The sequence below is a fragment of the Apostichopus japonicus genome, chromosome 4, assembly GCF_037975245.1.
Source record: "Apostichopus japonicus isolate 1M-3 chromosome 4, ASM3797524v1, whole genome shotgun sequence".
NCBI lineage: Eukaryota > Metazoa > Echinodermata > Holothuroidea > Aspidochirotida > Stichopodidae > Apostichopus > Apostichopus japonicus.
In genome coordinates, this window is record NC_092564.1 from 5,318,514 (window position 1) to 5,341,667 (window position 23,154).

The following is a 23,154-nucleotide window of genomic DNA, read 5'->3' on the forward strand; positions in this document are numbered from 1 at the left end:
AAAGTGTTCTCCAAGAAACCTTGGTAGATGTTACATAGCACATACCAAAAATTCAAATTAGGGTATGCATAAATTAACATATATCTAACTATATCGTAAACAGATTATTTGGTGGCGCTAAGTAACTATCCAACAACCTTCACCTCCACCTCCACACCCGCACTCCTCCTCTCTTCACCCATGGCCGCATTAATAGTGGCGTTTACCTACTACTGTAAATAACGATTTCTAAACCCACCCGATCAAAACACAAGCTCCATTATGTACCAGATCGACTGAGTTTACCAGAAAAACAAAGAGACTGAACAACAATATGTGCCATAAAATATGGTTAACGCTGATTTTTAATTAATGTAAATTTTCAAATGGTGCTAACAATTAATTATCAGTATTTAAGCAGAATTTTACTCAAAAGCAGCAGGCATTTAGTAGCAAAAGTAATTCATTTACAATGACAATAATGAGAATACGCCCGTCTGTTTCACACTTGTTCAATCTTCAGTGGGTACAGAAACCACACGAGTTGCCAGCCCTATATATAGTACTGGAAAACACACGAATAGAAAGTCGAAACATGTACTTAGGCTGTTCATCTGATAATGGACATTACTTCCACGTTTATAAACTACGTTTACTTCTCTTTTATTAAGAGTATATTAAACCGGAAACCGGTAAATAATCAGAACAAGGCACTAGAAAACAAGCAAACCTTTTAAAGTATAAAATAATACCCATTGATGGGAGTTGCTGTTTGAACGGTAAGACACACCTTGAACCACTTTTATGAATAATATGACCTTCCAAGCAAGCTCCTGGTGTTTTGGATAATCAATCATGATCCAAAGACGGATCCAGGTTTCCCAAAAAGAAGGGGTGTGGTCCGGGGGGTCATTTGTCAAAGCCAACCATAATGTAACGAAACCATGAATCCTGCAATCAATGACCAAACTAAGGCAAAACATGAAATGTAGGTTAGAGATATTCATAATCACGGGCGTAAACATTCGAGAAACGGTGGTGTGGGGTGTCAGCCCTTATAGATCTCCCGTGGACACAGAAGTCGGTTCACAAATCAATACCAAGTTGGTTTCAAATCGAAGTCGAATTCAATGTGATATTTATAACCATGAAGGTAAGAGTGATATGTATAGAACAAGAATGAATGAAAATGGAAACAAAATTAACCAACCATTGACACGGTTTTTAACTTTATACGTCTACATTTCCCAGATGAGGGGGGGGGGGGGGGACTTTAGCCCAACAATTTCCTTTAGCTTCACCATCTGCTGGTGTTCATGAATATTCCCTGGACATAAGCGCAGGTTCTTGGCGACACCTCTACTCCTGTGTATGCAATGTGTACACAATGTACACAATCGGGAATACAGCTCTGAGTTGTATCTATCCCCTTTAAAATGTTGTATACACATCCATAATTAGCAACAATATCGCCTTTTGTAAAAATCCAAGTTTACACAATTTCTGCCAACCCGGCAATCAAAATTAAAGGGAAACTTTGACCCGACCCTTTAGTTTCTACATCCCTTCCCTTTCCTTCCTCCCCCCCCCCCAACTTCCCCACCTTGAATATTTATGATGACGTAATCACATTGCTCTGGTACAAATGAAACCTCCAGACGCAATAACGCTTTGTCCGGCCATGTAAGAGGCATCGTTGGAGAGAAGAAAGGCAATCACGGATGCAATTTCATCAGGTTGGCCGTAGCTGTATATTAGTAAAGAACAAATATGCATACTTAATCAATAATCAACAGACATATACTGTTGGGCAATTGCTTCTGGCCGCGGTACAAACGGGTTATGTAGACTTGCCGTGTTAGTGCAGGTATGTGTATAACACGACATCTCGACAATTTGATGCCTTTTTGATCGAGATGCTCATTTCAGTGTAACTTGCCACTTTTTACAAAAACTATCGTGTTCTTGACATTTTGGTAAAGTCAGTATATACCACGGCAGCCAATCGCCAATTGCACCACTTTTGTCAAAATGTGTTGTTCGTATATGTAACTCAACAAAATGTTCCTTACTTGGACATATTGTCAAATGGTTGACCAGTTCTGTCAAGATATCATGTAAGTGTACCTTGACACTCGAGAAATTACACGTATTTGACATAGCCTATGTTGTCAAGATATATAGGATAAAAGCAGCAACTAAATAACTTGAATATGTTTTTGACAAAATGTCACGTTAGCGTATATATCATACGTATATCAAACTTTCACTTTCTTTTTAGAACGTTTCGTTGTATACAGTAAAACAGAGATGTTGCTTATTGTAATGATTGCAACAGTGGATGTTAGAAATATGGTGTGTCGTAATGTAAATCAAGAGGTCGGGGGGGGGGAGTCGGGTGGGGGCACACCGTGGGTGTTTTGTCTCTGTTTTAAAATTTCCAGTTTTACACATTTAAGTCTTACCGTCCTGCTGGCTCGTTAGGCATATCAACACCTGATAGTGATCCGTAGGCGTCGACCATTTTGTTGGATACACCCTACAGGAAGAATACATACTGGTCAATATGAAACTCGAAATTGTGTTACTATAATAAGTTATTATTGGTAAATCGACTGAATATACAGTAGTTGCAACAATCATCTAAAATGCATTTCGAAATGATCAACACTATATTAGATTCCCATATATAGATATAATACTGAAAAGTATAGTTTAGGTATCAGTTTTTGTTTTCAGTGTATAACATGCAAGTTTACGTACAGTCTTTAACTCGATTGTTTGTCCATGATAATTATAAGATATTCTTACCCCTTTCAGAAAAGGCGTTTCGACTCCTCCGGGGGTGACACAGTTGACCCTGATGTTGTTATTGAAACAATCACGCGCCACTTGTTGAATCACTGATATCAAGCATACCTTGCTTATACCATACAACCGCAAAGTCTATGGACATAGAGATAACATAAAGGGTTTTCTCGTATTAACCACTCATATGGACGCGATTAATTATATCATACAAATACATTGTACTAAGAGATCATAAGATTATAGGCCTATCAACGCATACTCTCGTAACAAGATATAACGCATCGACGCATAGTAACTAGTTACATGGACGCACCATGGGTTTACATGGACGTAGAACGAGTTCACAACAACGCGAAAGAGATTTTTTCTCATCGCTCCCATAGGGAGGATGAAATATTGCAGATCATTTGCCAGTTGGACCATATACAACTATGTTAGTTGCCATAGCAACAGCTGCCATGGTAATGGTTAATTTTCCTGAATAACTACTCTCGGGTGGTCACCCATGGTGGTGTACCCCAAGGTGACCGCAAGTCCACGACTGAGGGAGGGGTCAAAATGTGTCCGTGTGTGTGCGTGCGTGTGTGTGGGTGGGTGGGTGGGAGTTGTTGAAATTGAGTGTGTATTTGTTTTTACCAGTTTGTGCCTAAACGGCCGGTCCGATTTCTTCAAATTTGATGGGAAGGTACCCCAGGGTGAACCCTTGTGTCTCGCAGGCCTCAAATAAATGAATTTGTTCATTTGAAATCAGTGTTGCAGTGTAGATACGAGGTACAAGGGAGGGCGCCCGACGGTTTTTGAACGCTGTTACTAAAATCAGCAACATGGCGACACTTACGCCTACAGCATATGTTAAGCCGTATTAATCGTTTATAATAATAAGTTGAATTACATTTTTCCTGTAGATGTGGGAACGTTATAGGGCCACAAACTTCGTTAAACATTTTACTAAATGAATGAGATAATGTACAGTATGTACTAGAGTATAAAATTCTGTTGGTGGCGTCCTTCAAGTTGAACCCTAAATTTACATCCAGTGTTTATTTGCGATGAGATATGATGACACAGAAGTTGTGCAATAATGCAGGTTTTGTACGTTCCTGTGATGTGTGGTTAACTAGCAGACTATACATGATTTCTCTTTAGCAAAACGTACCGCAAATTAAATTGTGAATTTATTTTGCATTCCAACGAGGGTCTTCGAATTATTGCTATAGCAAGCACATCGATTTCTAGTTGTTATTGTCAGTAAAAGTGTAAAATTAGGCTCAAAGATATTGTTGATGACAACTTATACTGATTCTACCAATACAGTTAAGTTACATTATAAATTTAGTTCTAGGTGTCTCTGTTGTGAAAATAGCTATATAGATAAAACCATAGCCTAATTTTGTTATTGTTTTGACAAGACAAATGACTTCCAAAGTATTCTTTTCATGTCATGGCATTGCAAATATGTATTTGCATTGCAAACACATTCAGTTCAGTGTTGTAGAGTTGAACACACCAACGTTCAAAAATGAGATGATTTGAAGGAGAAGAAAATGATAAAGAGCGTCATCTATTTTAGAGCTATCTCGTGCGGAGTTTTGTGCGCCTTTTAGCGGTACATTGCAGCCGTAGAGAATTATCAATTTACGGACAAAAGTTCCAAAATTTCAAACTGGGGGAAAGGGTATGTTTACCATCTCCCGCAGCCCCACCACCGTCTTCCGGCCCGCCCTTCGACCGTATACCACGTATTAGCTGCGTATAGCTGGGTCCATATATACCAGTAATGTTAAATGTTATTAGTTGAAGAGATGATGTAAGGGAATCTGCCGACAAATCTGGCCCTTAAACTTTACCGTACACTCCACCTTTCGACTAACGATACCCTGGGTAACTCTCTCGTTGGGTTCCAAATTACAGTTTATCGCATTTTTGCACCGTCTTTCTAATCCCCCTCTCTCTCCCTCTTTCCTCTTCCCCACACATTCTTCTGCCCAATCCCCTCCCGTACTAATAATATGGGGAGGGGGAACACTTACATCTGCAACGCACATGATGGGGTCGTAAGCTGAAAATGACGAATTAGCAACGATAGATCCACCTCTGTAAAAGAAATGATGATAAGTAAGTGATCATGAAAGTAACGCGAAATATAAATTCCATATAAATTCCATATTCCATATATGTTTATTTGATGAAAGTCTAAGTTTCTTTCAAGTCTTGTCATAACAAGGAGAATACGACATTTCGCTATTTCGATGGACCTCTTTTTTTGGTTGGTTTCCTTGTTTTCTTCTTTTTCTTTTGCATTTTGGTGCTCAAATTTTCAACAACTTTGAAAAAACTAAAAAAAATCAAATCTAGGTGTGAAAAACGTTTTTTGGTTTGATCACTTGACAGAATGACGTCATTTGACGTAACGAATCCAATTACGGACAGTGTGCATTAGTATACAAGTCCCTTCCATGCCCTGGGGAGGAGGAGGGTTGGGGGGGGGGGGGTTAAACTACCATTCTAGGGAAGTGCCTCAGTAATGAATTGTTAGTGGCTGCAGTATTTAATGGTCATGTTTTGAAAATAAAAAATGGTGGTGTCTTGAGAGATTACAAATTTAATTAACTTACCCCCTTTCCTTAAGAAATGGAAAACATTCCTGGATGAACTGGAAAACGGATTTAACGTTAGTATTGAAGGTCTGTCGAAAAACAAACAAACACTACTGTAGATAAACAAATATATACCGGTGCTCTGGCCGAGTGGACAAATGCGGTGGCATTTGAAGTAATGAGGCTTAGCAATCGGGAGGTTCCGGGTTCATAGTAAGGTGGGCCTGTCGTCCCAAGATCAATCAACGGTTTTCCCATCTGAAATGAATTTCTAAATTGAAAAAGTATTAAAATTTGTGTTAAATTGTTGAATTGGAAGCCACCTGACGTGAAAGTTGAAATCCATAAGCCCTTGCGGGCTTGCCCCACATTCGTTGTCGCTTCAGCGTCGTAATGATGATGATGATGGCGATGATGATGACGACGATGATGACGACGATGACGATAACGACGACGACGACGATGACGACGACGGGGATGACGATGACGACAATGACGATGATCACGGCGACGGCGACGATGACGACAGTGATGACGATGCCGACGATGACGATGTCGTCGATGACGACGATGACGACGACGATAACGATGATGAACAAACCGAAAATTAATTACTTTTCTTTCTGCCGTTTCCTTCGTTTAAGTTATCGATATACCACCTGTACTAATACGTTGCATACTTTCCTGTCCGCTGATTATTCCCTCTTTACTTGTTTTTCTCAAGGTTAACTCACGTTGGATAGGCAACGAATTGATTTTAACAACGTTTCTTATAAGTAGAATGAAAAACCAACAGTGATCTCCCGCAACGTCAACGTGACAGCGTAAACCCCTTCAGAAAGGAATAACAATGAGATTTTGTGACGTTTTAACCGAACAACTGATTACTAAAGAAAAACCGTTACGTCAACTAGAGATTTGCCACAGCGATTCCCTGAAACTGTGTCCCACTATCCATTGTATCATATGCCACAGTTATTCACCATAAAATTACACCTGAGATAGTGGAATACTTTCATATATTCTACACGGAGTATGCTACTTGTTGTTAGTATCAAAGCCGTAGATAGACGGCCCTAGTTTTCTAGATAAGCAACCACCCCCTCCTTAATCGTTTCGAATCATTTATTTCTGAAGGAGCGCCATCTAATTATTTAATGTTGCGCTAACGTAATGTTTTTTATGCCAACTTGTGAAAGCTGTCATATTCTGTCAACATTGATTAAGGTCACTAATACCACCACCCCACCCCCCCCAATCTCCCTCCCCCAACATCCCCTTCCCCACTTCATATTTTGTAGTCTAACTACTATTTGCATTGAACACGTTCAAACTGGTACACGTCCCACCTAGGACCTTCAACCAGGTAGCTAACTGCAGAAATTAAAAGATAGCTTCTATATCTGATGACGTCATATACTCACTCGTTGGAACTGTTCTTCAGTAACCTGTGAAGATAAATGGAAATGCTTTCAACAAAGTTCGATCACATGTATCAGGCCAATAAAAACGATTATACAACATACGAATCTTGACTTGGTCCTGATATAGCATGCGAACATGCAGGCACAGTTTTGTGAATGACAAAAAAAAGCACATATACACAAAGCCGGGGCTTTTTTGTGTCAAATATATGTTGCATGTAGACATGTTAACACGTGACTGGCCACCATTCATTTAAAGCCTCCGATGGCGGACAAAATAATAAGTGAATTGTCACTAAGGCGACACATACAACTGACATGCATGGTGATGAGACGCCGATCGCGGGCACGTCAAACGATATGTTAATATATAGCCACCACGAAATGGGCAATCAGAATGAGGCCACCATGGTTGGATAGGCGATATGCGACAAGTTAGCTGCAGGTAGGTACCATGCGCGGTCATGCAGTATAAATAAACCAAGGGTGAACATGTGATATGTGACTATAGGAACGCCCGGTTCCCGGACGTGGCTAGTCATCAAGCAAGCAGATGTCATTAATGGAGGAAAGTCCACTAAACTTACATGTACATTTAAAGTCAAAGTCGGATTGTTTAGGGAATAAGAACGACGATTGTTGCCCCTCCCCTTACCTCCAATCGACATCACCCGCCCCCGCCCCCCCCCCCCCTCCCCCTTAACATGTCGGTGGTCCATTTCTTCATATAAAGCCAGCTATTTGGGTTATAAAACTTACTGTTAAGAGAGAATCAACGCTAGAATTGGCGCCAGCATTGACGAGTACGTGGTCAAATCCACCATATGTGTCCACTGCCTGTGAAAGATAATCACTTGTGTTATGATTGCTTGATAAATTGTCACTTTTAATACACAATCCATATTGTAAGAAATCTTCGGCAAATTGTTCTTTTATCTACATATAAACACAAAAGGCCAAGAATAACTGCCATCACCATTTGGTCTTGTACATTGTTATATGTTGTAAACCTTGTAAAAAGGCCCTCAATGTCTTATGTTTTCCATTTGACCTTTGTATTGTTTGGGAGGTCACGTAATGGACTCTATTATATATATATATATATATATATATATATATATATATATATATAAATACATATATTTATATATATATATATTTATAGATATATATATATATATCGCATAGTCTAAGACAATTCTGTGATTCTGTAATAAAGACCCACGTATTCCAATAGTCGCCGTCTGTCTTCTTTCTTGTTCTGATGGCAGACTATACCAGAGGCCTCGATGCCTTCTTTCTTAAGGAAATCGACAGCTTGGTCAATATTGGCCTGTTTTCGACTGCTGATGATCACTTTTGCTCCTTCTTTTCCCACTCGCAAAGCAGAGGAAAGACCAATTCTGAAAATAAATTGAGTACAATGGTCAGCTCTGGAAGACCGAGCTCGAATACTGGAGGTCTGTGATCAATTCCTATCACTACAGAATGACTATTCGAAATATACTAAATAGTTATCGCTGAGCGCCGACTCAAAATTCGGACTTCACAACGATATGATTCGAATAATTATCTAGGAAGTCAATGCAAATCATTCTCGGAGGCACACTTGTAAGTCCCAACACGTATGGGTACATGCATTATGGTTTGGAAATCTTGGTTCAAATTCTGTGATTTGCATCTCAACGCATCACTCAGGTATATGAGTACATCCACCGTCTGGGTGAAACGACCTTGGATGAATATAAAGACATCCTTACAAATGCATGTATTTAAGCTTGTATTATATGAGTGTGTGTGTGTGTGTGTGTGTAGGTCTGTTCGTGCCTTGGTGAAATTCAGCAGGAGAGATGTTCGGTCAATTTTGTCATTTTTTTGCCAATATTTAGTTGGTTGTTTTACGATGGCGCGCATCACGATTTTAAAAATGTAGGTTTATCTGAAGATATTAGTTTCTCACGTTTTCACGTGACACTATTATTACGTCAGTCTCTTAGAAGATTATATCGCAAACATTGGGAATTTTTGTTTACTGTTTCAAATATATATATATATTAATATATATATATATATATATATATATATATTAATATATATATATATATTAATATATATATATTAATATATATATATGTATATATATATATATATATATATATATTAATATATATATATATGTATATATATATATATTAATATATATATATATATTAATATATATATATATATGTATATATATATATATATATATATATATATATATATATATATATATATATATATATATATATATATATATATATATATATATATATATATATATATATATATATATATATATATATAAGAAAACATGACCTTGGGTTTGTCAATATGACATTCTATTTTCTTAGAAGTTATACGAATGGGATTTACTTTTTAAACCGCCACACAATGGTTGGTGTAATCAGTTGGATATTTCTATCCAACTCTGTATGATTTAATAGTACTTATCAGTGATAAAGCCCTAATTATAGCGACGATTCACCTGTCCCAAGGTTCAAGGAGGTGAGCCATCGGCGATTAACAAGGCAGTGCAAACACGACCTTGAATCAGTGAATACCATGCACAATTAGGGATAAACCGGGCAACACACTGCTTATATAATCGCGGTGATCAGTGAGCTGGTCCTATTAATATTTATGTATTTGCTATTTATAAAACAAACATACGTTACCAAGGTTAAGTATATGAGCTGACGTTATTTATATTTAGTGTAAACATGACCTTGAAACCGAGATAACAAATCCAACCATAGGACTTTGCAAAGTCTATGTATATAGGCGAATATTATCTGTCCTTTGAAAGCCCAATATACAAACATTACTAACAGTAATACCAGGCGTACATTCCTCCCGCACTGGCTGTTCCCAATCATATGTTTTCAGTGAGCCAGCCCTATATATAGCAACGATTATACAATTTGCCAAAAGTTAAGTATATGCCCCCACCCCCCCCCCCCACACCCCCGTTATACTTGCAATTTTAATAAAGACTAAGCCTTGATAGTATAATCACAGACGTTAGCTACAGTGAGCAGTGATTCAAATGTTGATGACAGTGATCAACACCGTTTAATGTTCTTACCCTTGGGTTGCCCCCGTCATTATCGCCACTTTCCCTAAGAACCGTTCGAGAGACATTGTTCACAGATAAGTTATTTCTGTAAAAGAAGAATAATATGAAGAAGAAGGTCTACCTGCAACATGGAACTGCCACTTAAAGTAATCTTGCCGCATTCATTCAATCCAGCAAATAAGTCTAATGGATGTTAGCCTACTTTTGATAAGATGAGCCCCCAGCTGGCAACAACCTCGCCTCCCTTTAAAGATCTCCAAAACCCTATACCTACTCCAAACTTAAACCCACCTTTATATAGCCTAATTATGGTAACATCTCTAATTCCTGTGCCCAATAACACTAAGCATGTCTTTGACAAAAATCACCACCCAGCCTATCATACACCCTGAAAATCACCAGGTTAAAAAGTAGTCACTTTGTTCTTCAGTCTGCTAACTCTACCTCCCCTACCCCTACCCCCCCGCACTCCCCTCCCCCTCGTGTTAGTTACATACACAACCTCAGCCAACAACTATGATAATGTCTTTAAATACGACCGTGTCATTTTAGACTGACCCCTTCACTAAAATCCACGCCAGTCATAAAAAGTCTACTCCTCTGTTTGTTTAACTTTCTAATCTATTCTTTTCCTTCCACCCCTAGTTGAGAAACTCCCCCCTCCCCCTCCCCTCTCCCTCCCCTCCCCCTCCCCCTCTCTCTCTCTCTCTTTCTCTCTCTAGGCCTTCCAGGCAATCCCCTTCATATCCTTCCTCCTTCTTTTAAGTATCTGTCCGGCTCTTACAAAACAACTAAACGGCAAAAATACAGACCGGTAAGAACACATTTATTCATTGTTTTTTGGGGTGGGTAATACCGGTCATTCCCCCATTGAAGTACCCCCACCTAGAGGTTGCACAGGGTCACACCCATTCAGAGCCATATGTAGCGATATAAAGTTTGGAGGTTAAAGCAATTTAACAGTCTTTACTGTTTACTTGGTTTCTTGTGCATATAACCCTCCCCCACAATCGATATTTCTTCCAACATTTACACCCCTCCCTTCCCATCCCAACCATACCCCACCCCTGATAACAGGCATTTCTGGTCATTATACCGGTTCAATATATACATATATATAAATGGGACCCCCTCCCTTCGACTGAACGGATTTCACCCGACTGACGACTCCCCCCCCCCCCTTCTCACTCCGTTGTAGTTCAACAAAGGAAGCAAATGTCAGAGCAGTCAATGTTTATTAATTTGTTGAGATTTTCAACATCTTCAAGTTTAAGATCATGTTAACGGAGCCACAAACTTAATCATTACTATTGGTTTATGTGCAAGAGACAATTGACCTTCTCTAAACAGCTAAGAAATATCTTATTCCATTGAGAGAATGGTTTCTTCAAACGGAAGGTAAAAACTCGAGACAAGTCTAAATATGACATCATTGAGCTTCAATTGTTTTGACGTCTTTATTATTATAATGTTTATTTTCTGTAATGGACATGGTATTACAAATGCTGTATTGTAAAATAATAAAGTTCTTAATATGACCAACTATACTTGCATTTGTTTCAGTCTCTACACATTATATTAACTTTATTTTCATTTTGACTGGCGAGCATCTAAACACCATGCATGTTATACAGGTGTTACATCCTAATGAAAGTGGTCTGTAATGGTATGTTACATGACAACATGTAATTTTGCCCTACACTCTTAGACCACTATATACCATGCAGTGGGATTCAAACAACTGTTTCTCTGCTAACATGATACTACTTAACAGTGGCGTAGGAAGGTACTTTTGAGTGGGGGAGGGGGCTGAAGACTGATGGCCGGCCTGGGGGAGGGGTCTAAGGGGAGGGGCTGCCCCCTCCCCTTTGGATTTTTTTTGCATTTCCAGGTGGCCTTAGATGCAATTTGGTGCAATATAGCACACTTCAACTCCCACTCCATTTTGTAAAGAATTTTGCATTTTCACCTGGCCTTAAATGCAATTTGGTGCTCCAAATGAGATTTTTTTTCTCATTTGGAAATGAAAAAGGGGTTTTCTGACTTGCGGAGCGGGGGGGGGGCGGAATGATACTTCCGCCCCCCCATATTTTTCACTGGGGGGGGGGGGCTGGCGCCCCCCAGCCCCCCGGTTCCTACGCCCTTGCTACTTAATCACAATCATGAAACAGCATACATTAGTAAGCTAATCTACATAATATGGTAAGAATACAACACACACAAAAAAAAAACACTACCCAGAAGAAAACATAAAGATAATTCGAAACTCACCGAAAATTAAACAGGTTATGTTCATATATCAAGTTGTATAGAGCAGAGTATTAAAAGTGTCCTTGAATGTATCTCTACCTCCGTCACAATATTAATGATTATACTTGTTCACCGTAACACATTGATATACAACATGCAGTGAACATATAGAGATCTAAAAATAACTGATAACAATTCATAATATATTATGTGGTTTGTTTACCAAAGAACACTGATAATAGTTCACACGGCCAACTTATACTTCTTTGGAGGGGGAGGTGAACAGTTGCGTAACTAGGCTGATGCGCCCGGTGATGAGGTCGGGCCCGGGCCCCAGGAGTGCCTGTTGTTGCTACAATTTGTGTGTGTGCGTATATATATATATATATAGATAGATAGATAGATAGATAGATAGATATATATATATATAAACAGGGATATAGCCACGCCGGCCGGCGGCGGCCGGTGGTAACCGCCACTCACGCCTGCCGGCCGGCATTGGAAGTGAATAAACAGTCCACTGGCCGGCACAAAAAAATAGTAAAATGCTTGTGAAATACAACAAAAGTAACAAATTTATCTTTCCCTTGCCGTAAAACATGATAATAACGTCACCTTTTTCTGTTATTTACCAATTGTAAATCTGAAAAGTAGCAAAAATCACCCTTAAAAGGATTGTCTGGTGGCCCAAAAGAAGTTACCTTAAAAACTAGTAAATAATTTTCCAAACATGTTGTCAAAGTATGAGAACGCTAATGTTGCGTTTGACAGAGAAACGATTTTTTAATCGTTATGGATAGACATTTCAAATATGATTTGAACAGTACAATACGTGACGTCAGCTCTGCCATAGCAGATTGCGTCATAACCCACCCTCCGCACAGTACCTATACGGTAATCACAACAAAAACAGCGTTTGTATACAGATAAATTTCTTCCTTAATTTCCGGTGAAATTTCTTAAAAATTAGATATGTTTTCAAAAACTCTTTAAGCCGCCATGTACTTGAGCGGTGGTTCCGTGGTCTTTGTGTAACACAAGGTAAATTTTAACAGCAGACTCTGAGTTGTTCAGGCTATACATCGCGCTATCCAGCTCCAACGCGAAAAATGTTCGCATGTAGGCTGTGCTCAAACGTTGACAATCGGACAGTTCTGCGAAGCCTAAGCTTCTCAGTGCTATATTCTGCTCTGACAACGATTCGATCAATTTCTTCAATAATTTCCGGTGAAATTTCTTATAAATTAGATATGATTTTAAAAACTCCTTAAGCCGCAATATATGTAGTAGATCGGTGGTTTCGTGGTCTTTGTGTAACACAAGATAAGTTTTAACAGCAGGCTCTTCGTTGTTTATACATCGCGGTATCCAGCTCCAGCGCGAAGAATGTTCGCGTGTATAGGCTACGCTAACGTTTACAATCGGACAGTTCTGCGATGACATCGATCCCGCCAAGTTTCATCTTTCGGTTTAACGAATACTTTATAAGTTTCCTTTTACTGTTAATTTGATCCGTGAATTTTATTTCAGCGATTTCGAAGAACAGTTAATGAACTGTGGTTTGAGTGTGAGTGTACTATGGGTAAACGCTATACAAGTACACCAACTGAGCATCGTAATACGTTCGCGAGTATGTACGCTATATATATGAGGCAATTCAATGTGCTTACACGTGAGTTAATTTGCTGCGGAATTGGGAGTGCTAACTTCAAGTCGCCTGTTTTGCCTATCTGCAAGCACTACGTCAATCACCATATTGAAGCGTTCGAACAAACGGTACTTTTGGTGAGAAACTGGTGAATTTGAAAACCAGATTTCTACAAGAAGAAAACGTCGAATGGGGACAATTTTTACATGGTTAGAAAGAGAAAAATAATAACTACAAGGACAATGTATCAAAATCTTCCACCAGACAATTCCTTTAAGCGGGCCCCTGGACCCCCGGCCGTGAGATGCGAGAGCTTCGCTCGCTACGCTCGTTACGCTTCGCAAATTTATTTAACCAGCACTCACAATCTCCTAGCTATAACCCTGTATATATAATATATATATATATACATATATATATATATATATATATATATATATATATATATATATATATATATATATATATATATATATATATATATATATATATATATATGTATATATATATATTTATATTTATATATAAGAGCCTATTACATTAGTTTGTGGAACTGATAGTTGTTGAGGGGGCCTAAGTCTTTTTTGAGAACGGTGATGTGAGACTTAGTACGAAAGATCCTATCGATTTCTTTCCGTTTACGTTCAGATACAGATTTGAAGTTAGGATCAATTAAATACATTTTAGATTTTTTGAGAGAGTGGCTACGAAGATTGAAATGTTCGGATACGGGGAAATGCTGAAAATTATCACGAATTGAGTTTGTGTGATTATCAAAACGTAAGCGTAAACCGAGAACCTGTCTTTACAAAGAACACAGTAGAATATGTAAATGACATTGCTAGAATAACAAGAGACGGAATGAGGGTCTTATTTCAGCATTGGGAATTTTAAATTCAGTGGACTTGTATTCTAATAAGTCCTCAAGCAATTTTTTTTTTCGGCTCTAAAAATACCCTGTTAAATTATGTGATAGTTTTAAGGATAAAGGATAGCCATATGGTTGGGTCATAATGAGGAACCTTTAAAACATGGCCACGATTGCTTGGTCTCCTTAGTATGTAAGGACGATGTATTTAGCTATCGAAGATGAATACAGTGTTTGTTGTTAGATAGTATATTACGAACGATTGCTTTACACTGATATCTTCCATTTTTACCATTATCAAGTTCGTTTACCGCATCGCTCCGTCTGTGTCGATGGTATATTTAAAATACATGTGAGATTGGACCCATGCCACCCGCACACGCAACACATTCCCCGCTAATGTAGGCTGCGTCTGCGGAAAGTAAGAAAGCTACCACAGATCCGATTTCTTCGGGTTTTCCTAACCTACAGAAATGAAAGGAACACGAAATGATTGAAGTACAAACGGCTGAAATTTAAGACTAATGAAATGTCAAAGTGATATAAAGCGGCCATGTCAACTTTGTAGATACAAGTGGATGCCACACAGAGTCAGTCTGTGTGTATGTGTGTATGTGAGCGTGGTAGGTCCAATGAGCGTGTGTGTATAAAGGGCTAAAGTTCTCAACACTGGGTGCCTGTTTATTATTATGTGACTACATTATAGTAGTACGCGTTTCATACTATTTTTTTTTTGGTGTCTAACCTACTTAAAAAGGATGATTTTTAGTCTTCATATTTTGTAGTCCAAGAAAGAAAAGAAGCAGAATTGTAAGTGATATAGTTTTGTTTCAATAGTTCAAAGATATTCACCTTTATATAGAAAAAATCTCATGTGAATGCTCCTTTAAGGCTAAATCTTAAACAAAATTGTGGTAGTAATGTATCTATAGTAAAATCAAGTTTTCAGGTTTAACATTGCTGAAACTCTGGAAAGCTCCTTTAATGCCGAATTGACGCTGACGTCGACTCCGCAATGTAGGACTGTAATGTTAATGTTAATCCATTGTTTTATCATTTCTCATAATTATCTGATAACCTAATCATGTTCGTTCACCTTCATATAAGCAACAGAGGCATCCTTGGATGTTGTTTAACGCCATTCGTCCTTGACAAATTCTAAAACATTGTAATACATGTCATTTCAGGCCATAAAGGTCTTACTTGTTCCATTGAGTTTTGTGTTGCATCTGAGAAAACTGACCTAACGGTCTGTGTATATAAAAGCTATATCGTCCCAGTCGCTTCAATTAATTAAAGGGGCATTCCTCGAAAGTTACAAATGTTATAGTAATTCACCCTGGACATAGTAGCAGGCGTATGGCTTTGTTAACAGCATATTATTATTTGCCGTAGCCATCATTTAAACTTACTCTGCGGCTAAGTCATTTCGGTTGATTCCATATGCAGCCAAGTGGTCCAAATAACTCTTCTGACCCACACCCTGTAAATGCAGAGAAAACACGTGAGCGTCCATAAATAACAAGTCCATTTCTTTGTGTAATGACGTCAGGAAATTGAAAATTAAACGAATACAGAAAAGGGCTGCGCTTAATATATCCAAAGTAATTAATTGGTGTTTTTCAGTTTCAAGTTTAGGTACACAAATCTTTGTTCGAAGATTTGGCTTTCCAACATCTGAATATAGATAAGCCGACATATCCGTTGTACAGTTGTGGTCAAATCAGAGGAGGGGAGGGGAGGGGAGGGGGCGGAGGGGGGAGGAGAGGAAATGGTTGTAATTGGGAGGGGTATACCGTCGCATTTAACGTTTGTTCATCGAGTTATTAATAGATAATTAAATGAAGCTACAGTCTTAAAAAAAGAAACGGGTTTTCATTTATTTCTCTTACTCCTTCTGCAAATTGTGTCTTGATTATTCCCGGAAGGACACAGTTGACTCTAACATTCTGGTTGTAGCAGTCCCTGGCAACCTGGTTCGTCATTGCAGCTAATGCGAGTTTACTGATGGTATATAGTCTAATATCCTGGAAAATGAGGCAAAGGAGAGGCAAAAACCTAATATAAACTTACTTGAAATTAAAGACAAAATATGTATCCTTTTATTGCGAATTATAATTGTCAACTGAAAATTGTTAATTTTTTTGTTTAATTTCCTCTTGTTTTAGTAGTAGTAGTAGTATTCATTTTAAAGGGACTTTCCGGTGGTAGATACGAATGTGCCACTTATGTGGCAAAGAAACATATATCACATTGTTAAAATTCAACAAAAAAAACTTTTCTCAACATCTTGTCCCTAACTCAAAATATGGGTTGATTGAATGCAACCTTATTTTGACTCGCCAAACCCTCGATTCTTCCCTGGAGTGGATCACAGTGCGTAGTCTGTGATGTCATAACCGTTAATGTGCTTCAGAAGCTTTATTTTACTATTGTAATATTCTAGTTGATTATTCTTTGATAAATTTGGAATGTTTGCTTAACTGTCAAGGTTTTTCCGTATTTAGAATTTCATCATGCAATACTTATTTCTAGAATTTTTTTTCCCCTTTGTGAAAAAATAAAATAAATTGATTTTTATGATAAAAACATTTTCTGCTGAATTGCTGTAAATTGCCGAATATTTCTATCATTTTATCCAGCAATCATCTTCAGCTATACCGGCATATCCCTTTAATAATCTACATCGCTGTTATATGGGATTTAAGTACAGTACAACAGCGCTAATAGTAAACCATTTTAAAGGGGACCTGTCGTCCGATGGGCATTGTTTAACCCATTGGCGATGTTATGCTTTCTTCATATCAAGGGAAGGGCTTAACTAAATTTTAAAGTAATATCGCAGGTTCATCAGTGTTAATACAAATATTTAAAACCGTATTTTTGTCGTTATTATTTACGCTTCTTTTCTTATCTTGTGTTTCGAAAAACATGTCTTTGCTTATAATGTCAAAGTTTGTCAAATTAATTAGTATTGACAGTTGCTTTAGAATAACTTCTATATGGGTACAAAGTTTTCGTAGATGATGTCGATCAAAACGAGAGGGGAAAGCTAAAGAATTGTCTGCAAAATATAAATATTTCAGTTTAATGATAAACTCGTCAACCTTACCTGACCGACAAACGCCATCCCAAAGTCACATGCCGCAGATGTTGCATTAGTAACAATAGCGCCACCCCTATGATTGGAAAACATCAGCTTGCATGAATTATAAACGTCTATCTAGCTGTCTATAATTCTGTCTTTCTAGAGGGACGGCACCAGACATTAAAAATGTTGTGGGGGAGTAGAGGGCAGGCAAACAGTTTAGGGGCAAAATGTTTCAAAGTGCAAAACCTCACCTGTACAAAATGCATATCACGGGGAAAAATTAGGGGGTGGAAGGAACACGTCCTACATCAACACCCCTGCCCTCCCCCATCCAACCCGACTACACCTACTAAATTTTAATTGATGATTTTTTTTTAAAGTTTTGCATGAAATTCTAATCGTGAAAAATAATTTCATGTCGTACATTCACTATGTTTTTAAGAGGGATGTTGATCGACTTCTAGACCGACTTGGCTTCTTGCGGTTGACTGGAATGACTAGCAGAGCATACGTTTCGAAAAAAAATAATCAAGAAAAGCAGCAAATTGCTTTATAATTATAACTGTACAATGTTATTGGCTGGGGTGGCACAATGGGACAGTGGGAAAGTTAGGATGTGAACTTCTTCGAACCAAGTGGCTATACACCTTGTAGCCTTCTGTGGTCAACATTTTCCACAGTGGTCGACCGTAAATTATTAATATGATGACTAATGAGATGGCAGGGAGGGGGTGGCGAATGGGTAGTTCACTCACATTCACTTAAGATATTGTATTGAATGCATATATGTAAACTTACCCGCGTTTGACTAGGTGTGGCATACACTCTTGAATAAACATAAAATTGGCTTTAACATTGATGTCAAAAACCTGTGAAAGGAATCAGATATCTTGAATTGTAACAAAGAAAAGTTCACTTACGTTAATATGTACAAAAAGATTAAAGTATGCCAATTTATTACAAGCAATCATATAAAGGAAAGAGAATTGGAAATTATAATGAGCAACCTTATACATACAAAGGGAAACCCCAGGAGCCAGATTCTGCAGTAAACTGAGGGCGTCATTCTGGATTTAAGCTCAAAGTTAGAAAACCACGGTTAAGCGTCTACTTGTTAGCATGATTCTAAGATAATGTTTCGCGGATTTTTTTTTTTTACCTTCTGGAACTCCTTTTCTTTTACCTGAAGACGAAAAAAAAGAGAGAAAATGGAAACAAGGTTGAAAGTAGATAGGCTGTCCTTAATGTCTTGCAATTCGTAAAGGTAAAATGTACATTTACCCAGCCAAAGCAAAGAACTGTTTGCATTTTTTCGTGTCTTCTCAGTTAAACATAATAGCAAATGATCGAACTAAGACCTATAACAGCATAGATTTTTGTCACCACAGGAATGGTAATTATCAGGTCATTAATGGGTCTTATATAAGATAATTCTACGCCTTAAAAATCTCTTTGAAATTTTACAAAATGAATAAATTATCGAATTACAGCAATTTTACGTTTTGTAGTTTTCTGACAAATCATAAAATTATCATAAGCGTACTATGATTCACAAAAACGTTTACAACGTATTGAAACATTATCCTTTACAATAATTGTCATATAAGTTAACAAATAAAGATGTTGTTTCACGAAGACTAATCGATATATTTCTTGAGACTTACTGTTAGTAACGGTCCAATATGGGGATTTACTCCCGCACTCATGAACACACAATCAAAGCCGCCAAATGTGTCCAACGCCTGTGAATAAATTATATAAGTATGTTACAGCTGTCCGGAGAATTGGGTAATATATATATATATATATATATATATATATTGATATTATGTTTGTGTATGAGTGTGTGTGTATGTATGTGTATGTGTGTACCCCTCTACCCCCCCCCCCCCCTCCCACACAGACCCTTTTGGAGTAAAGTATTTGGTGTAACGTACGACATTACTCATTGCAAACATTCACTTACATGTTGAATAAGATTGCGTCTGTCTTCCGGTGCACCCTGATGACATTTGACCCCAGACGCCTCTATTCCTTCTTTTCGGAGCAGGTCTACAGCCTCTTGCACATTATTCTCTCTTCTACTACTCACCACTACCTTGCAACCTTCTCGACCTAATCTTTGTGCCGTTGCCAATCCAATTCTGGTAACAAAATTAAACGTATTAAAAAAAATAAAAACAAAACTTTTTATGAGAATCGTGTTAGGTTACATTAAATAGTATTTTACGAGGAAACAATTTTTACCAAATATCTTACCAAATTGTCATTTGTGTTGTTTTGATTTGTGTTTTTTTCTGGGAGGGGGAGGGATGAGCAACATTCGATAAGTTTGTCTATTCCAATTTATTTTTGGGGGTGGGTGGAGGTGGAGAGGTGGGGGTGGGTGGGGTGGGGCGGGGCGGGTGGTGGAGGGGGATGACCCTTTAAGCATCTGAAGCTTATCTAGTTCTATTTAGTCTATCACACAGACCTTTAGGTCACTTCTTCATATATATATATATATATATATATATATATATATATATATATATATATAGCCTATATATATATATATATATATAGCCTATATATATATATATATAGCCTATATATATATATATATATATATATATATATATATATATATATATATATATATATATATATATAGGCTATATATATACCCTTGAGTTGAACCAGTCAGTACAGCGACTTTTCCTGCAAATCGTTGCAAACTCATCTTACTTCGTGTTCTGCGAGGGGAAGAAAAAGACGTGGTCGAGTACAATATTATATAAGTAGAGATTCAAATACCGTTTTGTTAGTAGGAAAGTACATACACGTATATTGTACATTGTATCGTAAGTATTTATAGTGTGCCTGAAGCAATACGATCTCCAGCAGTCCACGAAAATATTTCAGCCTAAAAGTATATGCAAAACCAGTATATATATGTTGTATTTATTGTATTGATATTGTTAAATAATGTACAATTTCATGTATACATTCCTGATATTGAAAATGCTATGTATATTTCTATTATTTAATTACGGCAAGTGAATAATTACGATCAATTAGCAGGTTGGATGCACTGTTCACGATAAACGAGAATGAAGTGAATATAGGTGATCAAGTGATCACTGGTCAACTGTGAACTTTTCAATTACAAAAACACTTGTTAATCAAATTAGTCATGCTTAGACGAAATGCATGTCGGCAATCATTCCATTATGCATGAAAACAAGAAACGACTGGCAGTTGTGAACCGTTGACTGAAACGTTGCCTATCAACCGTTGGGGGCCTCTGGACATTTGGAACCCAAGGTTCAATGAACCCCCTGAACCGCCCATGCATCGCCAGCCAATCCTCTGTTACGGTTATAAACATGCAGGCAAAAGCTTCAAATACATACAGCATTAACATATCAACATACATACATACAATATTAAAAACAAATACCTTACATTAAATCTTGTTACCAAAGACCCAGCTGAAGAGACCTTTAAACACGACCAAACCGTTCGAAACCCAGGCAGGTGATAATATATTTATATAGTGATGTTAAGGAGGACCCTCAAGTTACTTAGTGTTGACGGTTCGTACCCTTACATGCGTCGATTGTGTTTCCTATTTCATGCACTTGTCCGGATATGCATTACCGTCTTGTGCATTATCTCTACTCCAATGTGGGCGGGTCCTGCAGCATGACGATTCAAATACGTCATATTTGTAATGAATATTCATCATGTGATACCTCGCTGCTGATTATCCTTAAAACGAGGAGTGCAATGGCACACGGTTCTTAAAATAGATATATAGGTAAAAAGGCTCGAGAAAATTAAATTGTCCATTTTCTGAATTGGTCTCGTCGTTATCTTCCATTGTTTAAGAGGATCTTTCCTAAAAATAGCTGTTTGTGGACAAGTAAACAAACACGGTATTGATAAGTAAATGTTTAACTTAATATATAGTTTCTTAGAATGATATCTTATCATAATGTGATTAGTTTGACATAATAAAATTGGCCACTGGCCATGAATAATAATGCTGCTAAAAGCAACTCTAACCTTTAAGCTGACTCTGCTATTGGACATCGTGTCGACGGTTGCATGCGAACTGACGAAGGCCTATATACGGTATATACGGTCCAATCATAAGGTCCCCAGTTCGAGTCATTAATGTATGCCGTCCAGTTACAGAGTTGTTGACAATTCATAATCATGGACGTTAAATATGAATCTAAGAGACTGACTTCGGTCAGCTTGCGGCTTTGATAAGCCAATGAGGCTTCTTCGCGAGTTCCTGCTTGCAGTGAGGATCTAAAATACATATATACACACATAAATACACACATATACGCCGGTATATAGGCCTATAACCGTTGCTGTGGCCGAGTCGATAAAGTCGGTGGCATTTTGAAGCAATGAGGCTTAGCAATCGGGAGGTTCCGGGATTGATAAATTGAAAAGATTCCAAATGTGAGTTTAAGATGTTGAATTCGGAGCCACCAGACTTGTGAGCTGTAATCCATAAGCCCTTACTGGCTTCTCCCACATTTGTGGTCTCTTAAGCGTCGTAAAAATGACTGCTGATTATATTTATTATTGTTTAAAAGTAAGTTGGTCTGACGTTTCGATCCTAGCAGGATCTTCTTCAAAGGCTAAATGACAAGTAACAGTAACAGAAGGGACAAAAACACGCACAGAATACAGACAGGTTAATGAGCATGGTGAACACAAAGAGACAGATGTAATGGGATTAGTAGACAAGGGATGAAAGAAAGAAAGAAACCAACAGGGGAAGAGGAGAGGAAGGAGATAAACAGTGGAGGGACAAAGAGAGGATTAAGGGAATGGGGTAGGGAATAAACTGGAGAAGGACAAAGACAGAAAAGGTGTGGAGAAAAAAAGGTGTAAGCGAGCTATGAGAAGAGAAGTGATGGGGGGGGGGACAAGGGGAGAAGGAGGGGGACAGAAGAAAAGGTAGTCATGTCCTTCCTGAATGTTGAGCCCATGAGGTTGAATGGTGCGAAGGCGTTGCATCCACAGCCTCTCTCTGCTGATTCGTACTAGGTCAGGACGGCTACCTAAGGATTCAATCCCCTGTAGGGACATGTCGTTAATGGTATGGTTGGGAAGGTTAAAGTGTTCTCCAACTGGGGTCTCAGTCTGGTGTTGACTGTGGATCTGTGATCATAGAATCGCTTCTTGAGGGTGTTTTTGGATGCGCCAACATACTGGATGCCGCAAACTATACAAGATATAGATGACATTAGTGGTTGTGCAAGTGATGTGACCCTTAATCTTGTGTATGAGTTGCATGCTGTGGCTGGTGATGGAATTGGATTCAACAATGTGGTGGCTGCAAATGATGACATTTATTATT

General features: G+C 38.1%; 2 protein-coding genes across 3 annotated transcripts; both read right to left on the reverse strand.

The window, feature by feature from the left end:
• Positions 1-326: 326 nt before the first annotated feature.
• On the reverse strand, positions 327-12,356 carry LOC139966248 (dehydrogenase/reductase SDR family member 4-like). The gene is made up of 10 exons (XM_071969089.1): positions 12,201-12,356; positions 9,939-10,014; positions 8,037-8,214; positions 7,571-7,648; positions 6,812-6,835; positions 5,406-5,476; positions 4,821-4,884; positions 2,791-2,925; positions 2,445-2,518; positions 327-1,726 (listed from the first exon to the last, which is right to left on the reverse strand). Exons 2-10 carry the CDS (start codon positions 9,992-9,994, stop codon positions 1,606-1,608), a joined length of 801 nt encoding a protein of 266 aa, XP_071825190.1. The 5' UTR covers positions 9,995-10,014; positions 12,201-12,356; the 3' UTR covers positions 327-1,605.
• A 1,994-nt stretch (positions 12,357-14,350) lies between these two features.
• LOC139967128 (dehydrogenase/reductase SDR family member 4-like) lies at positions 14,351-22,171 on the reverse strand. Of its 2 annotated transcripts, none has more exons than XM_071970840.1 (10): positions 21,837-22,171; positions 20,453-20,521; positions 19,753-19,930; positions 19,451-19,528; positions 18,946-18,969; positions 18,585-18,655; positions 17,808-17,874; positions 16,588-16,722; positions 16,108-16,178; positions 14,351-15,160 (listed from the first exon to the last, which is right to left on the reverse strand). In XM_071970840.1, exons 2-10 carry the CDS (start codon positions 20,506-20,508, stop codon positions 15,037-15,039), a joined length of 804 nt encoding a protein of 267 aa, XP_071826941.1. In that variant the 5' UTR covers positions 20,509-20,521; positions 21,837-22,171; the 3' UTR covers positions 14,351-15,036. The 2 variants fall into 2 exon arrangements, with proteins under 2 accessions (XP_071826941.1, XP_071826942.1); XM_071970841.1 differs by lacking the exon at positions 21,837-22,171 and adding an exon at positions 21,234-21,335.
• Positions 22,172-23,154: the final 983 nt, after the last annotated feature.

Bases quoted from the DNA above. Each gene is read 5' to 3' on its own strand.
- LOC139966248 (XM_071969089.1), bottom strand. From the start codon at position 9,994: ATGTCTCTCGAACGGTTCTTAGGGAAAGTGGCGATAATGACGGGGGCA. The intron at 5,477-6,811 runs GTGAGTATATGA...GTTTTTCGACAG, and splicing joins CTGAAGAACAGTTCCAACGA to ACCTTCAATACTAACGTTAA. The intron at 2,519-2,790 runs GTAAGAATATCT...TTCTTCCTGTAG, and splicing joins AAACGCCTTTTCTGAAAGGG to GGTGTATCCAACAAAATGGT.
- LOC139967128 (XM_071970840.1), bottom strand. From the start codon at position 20,508: ATGAGTTTGCAACGATTTGCAGGAAAAGTCGCTGTACTGACTGGTTCA. The intron at 16,723-17,807 runs GTAAGGTTGACG...CTCATTTTCCAG, and splicing joins GGATGGCGTTTGTCGGTCAG to GATATTAGACTATATACCAT. The intron at 15,161-16,107 runs GTAAGTTTAAAT...TCATTTCTGTAG, and splicing joins CGAAATGACTTAGCCGCAGA to GTTAGGAAAACCCGAAGAAA.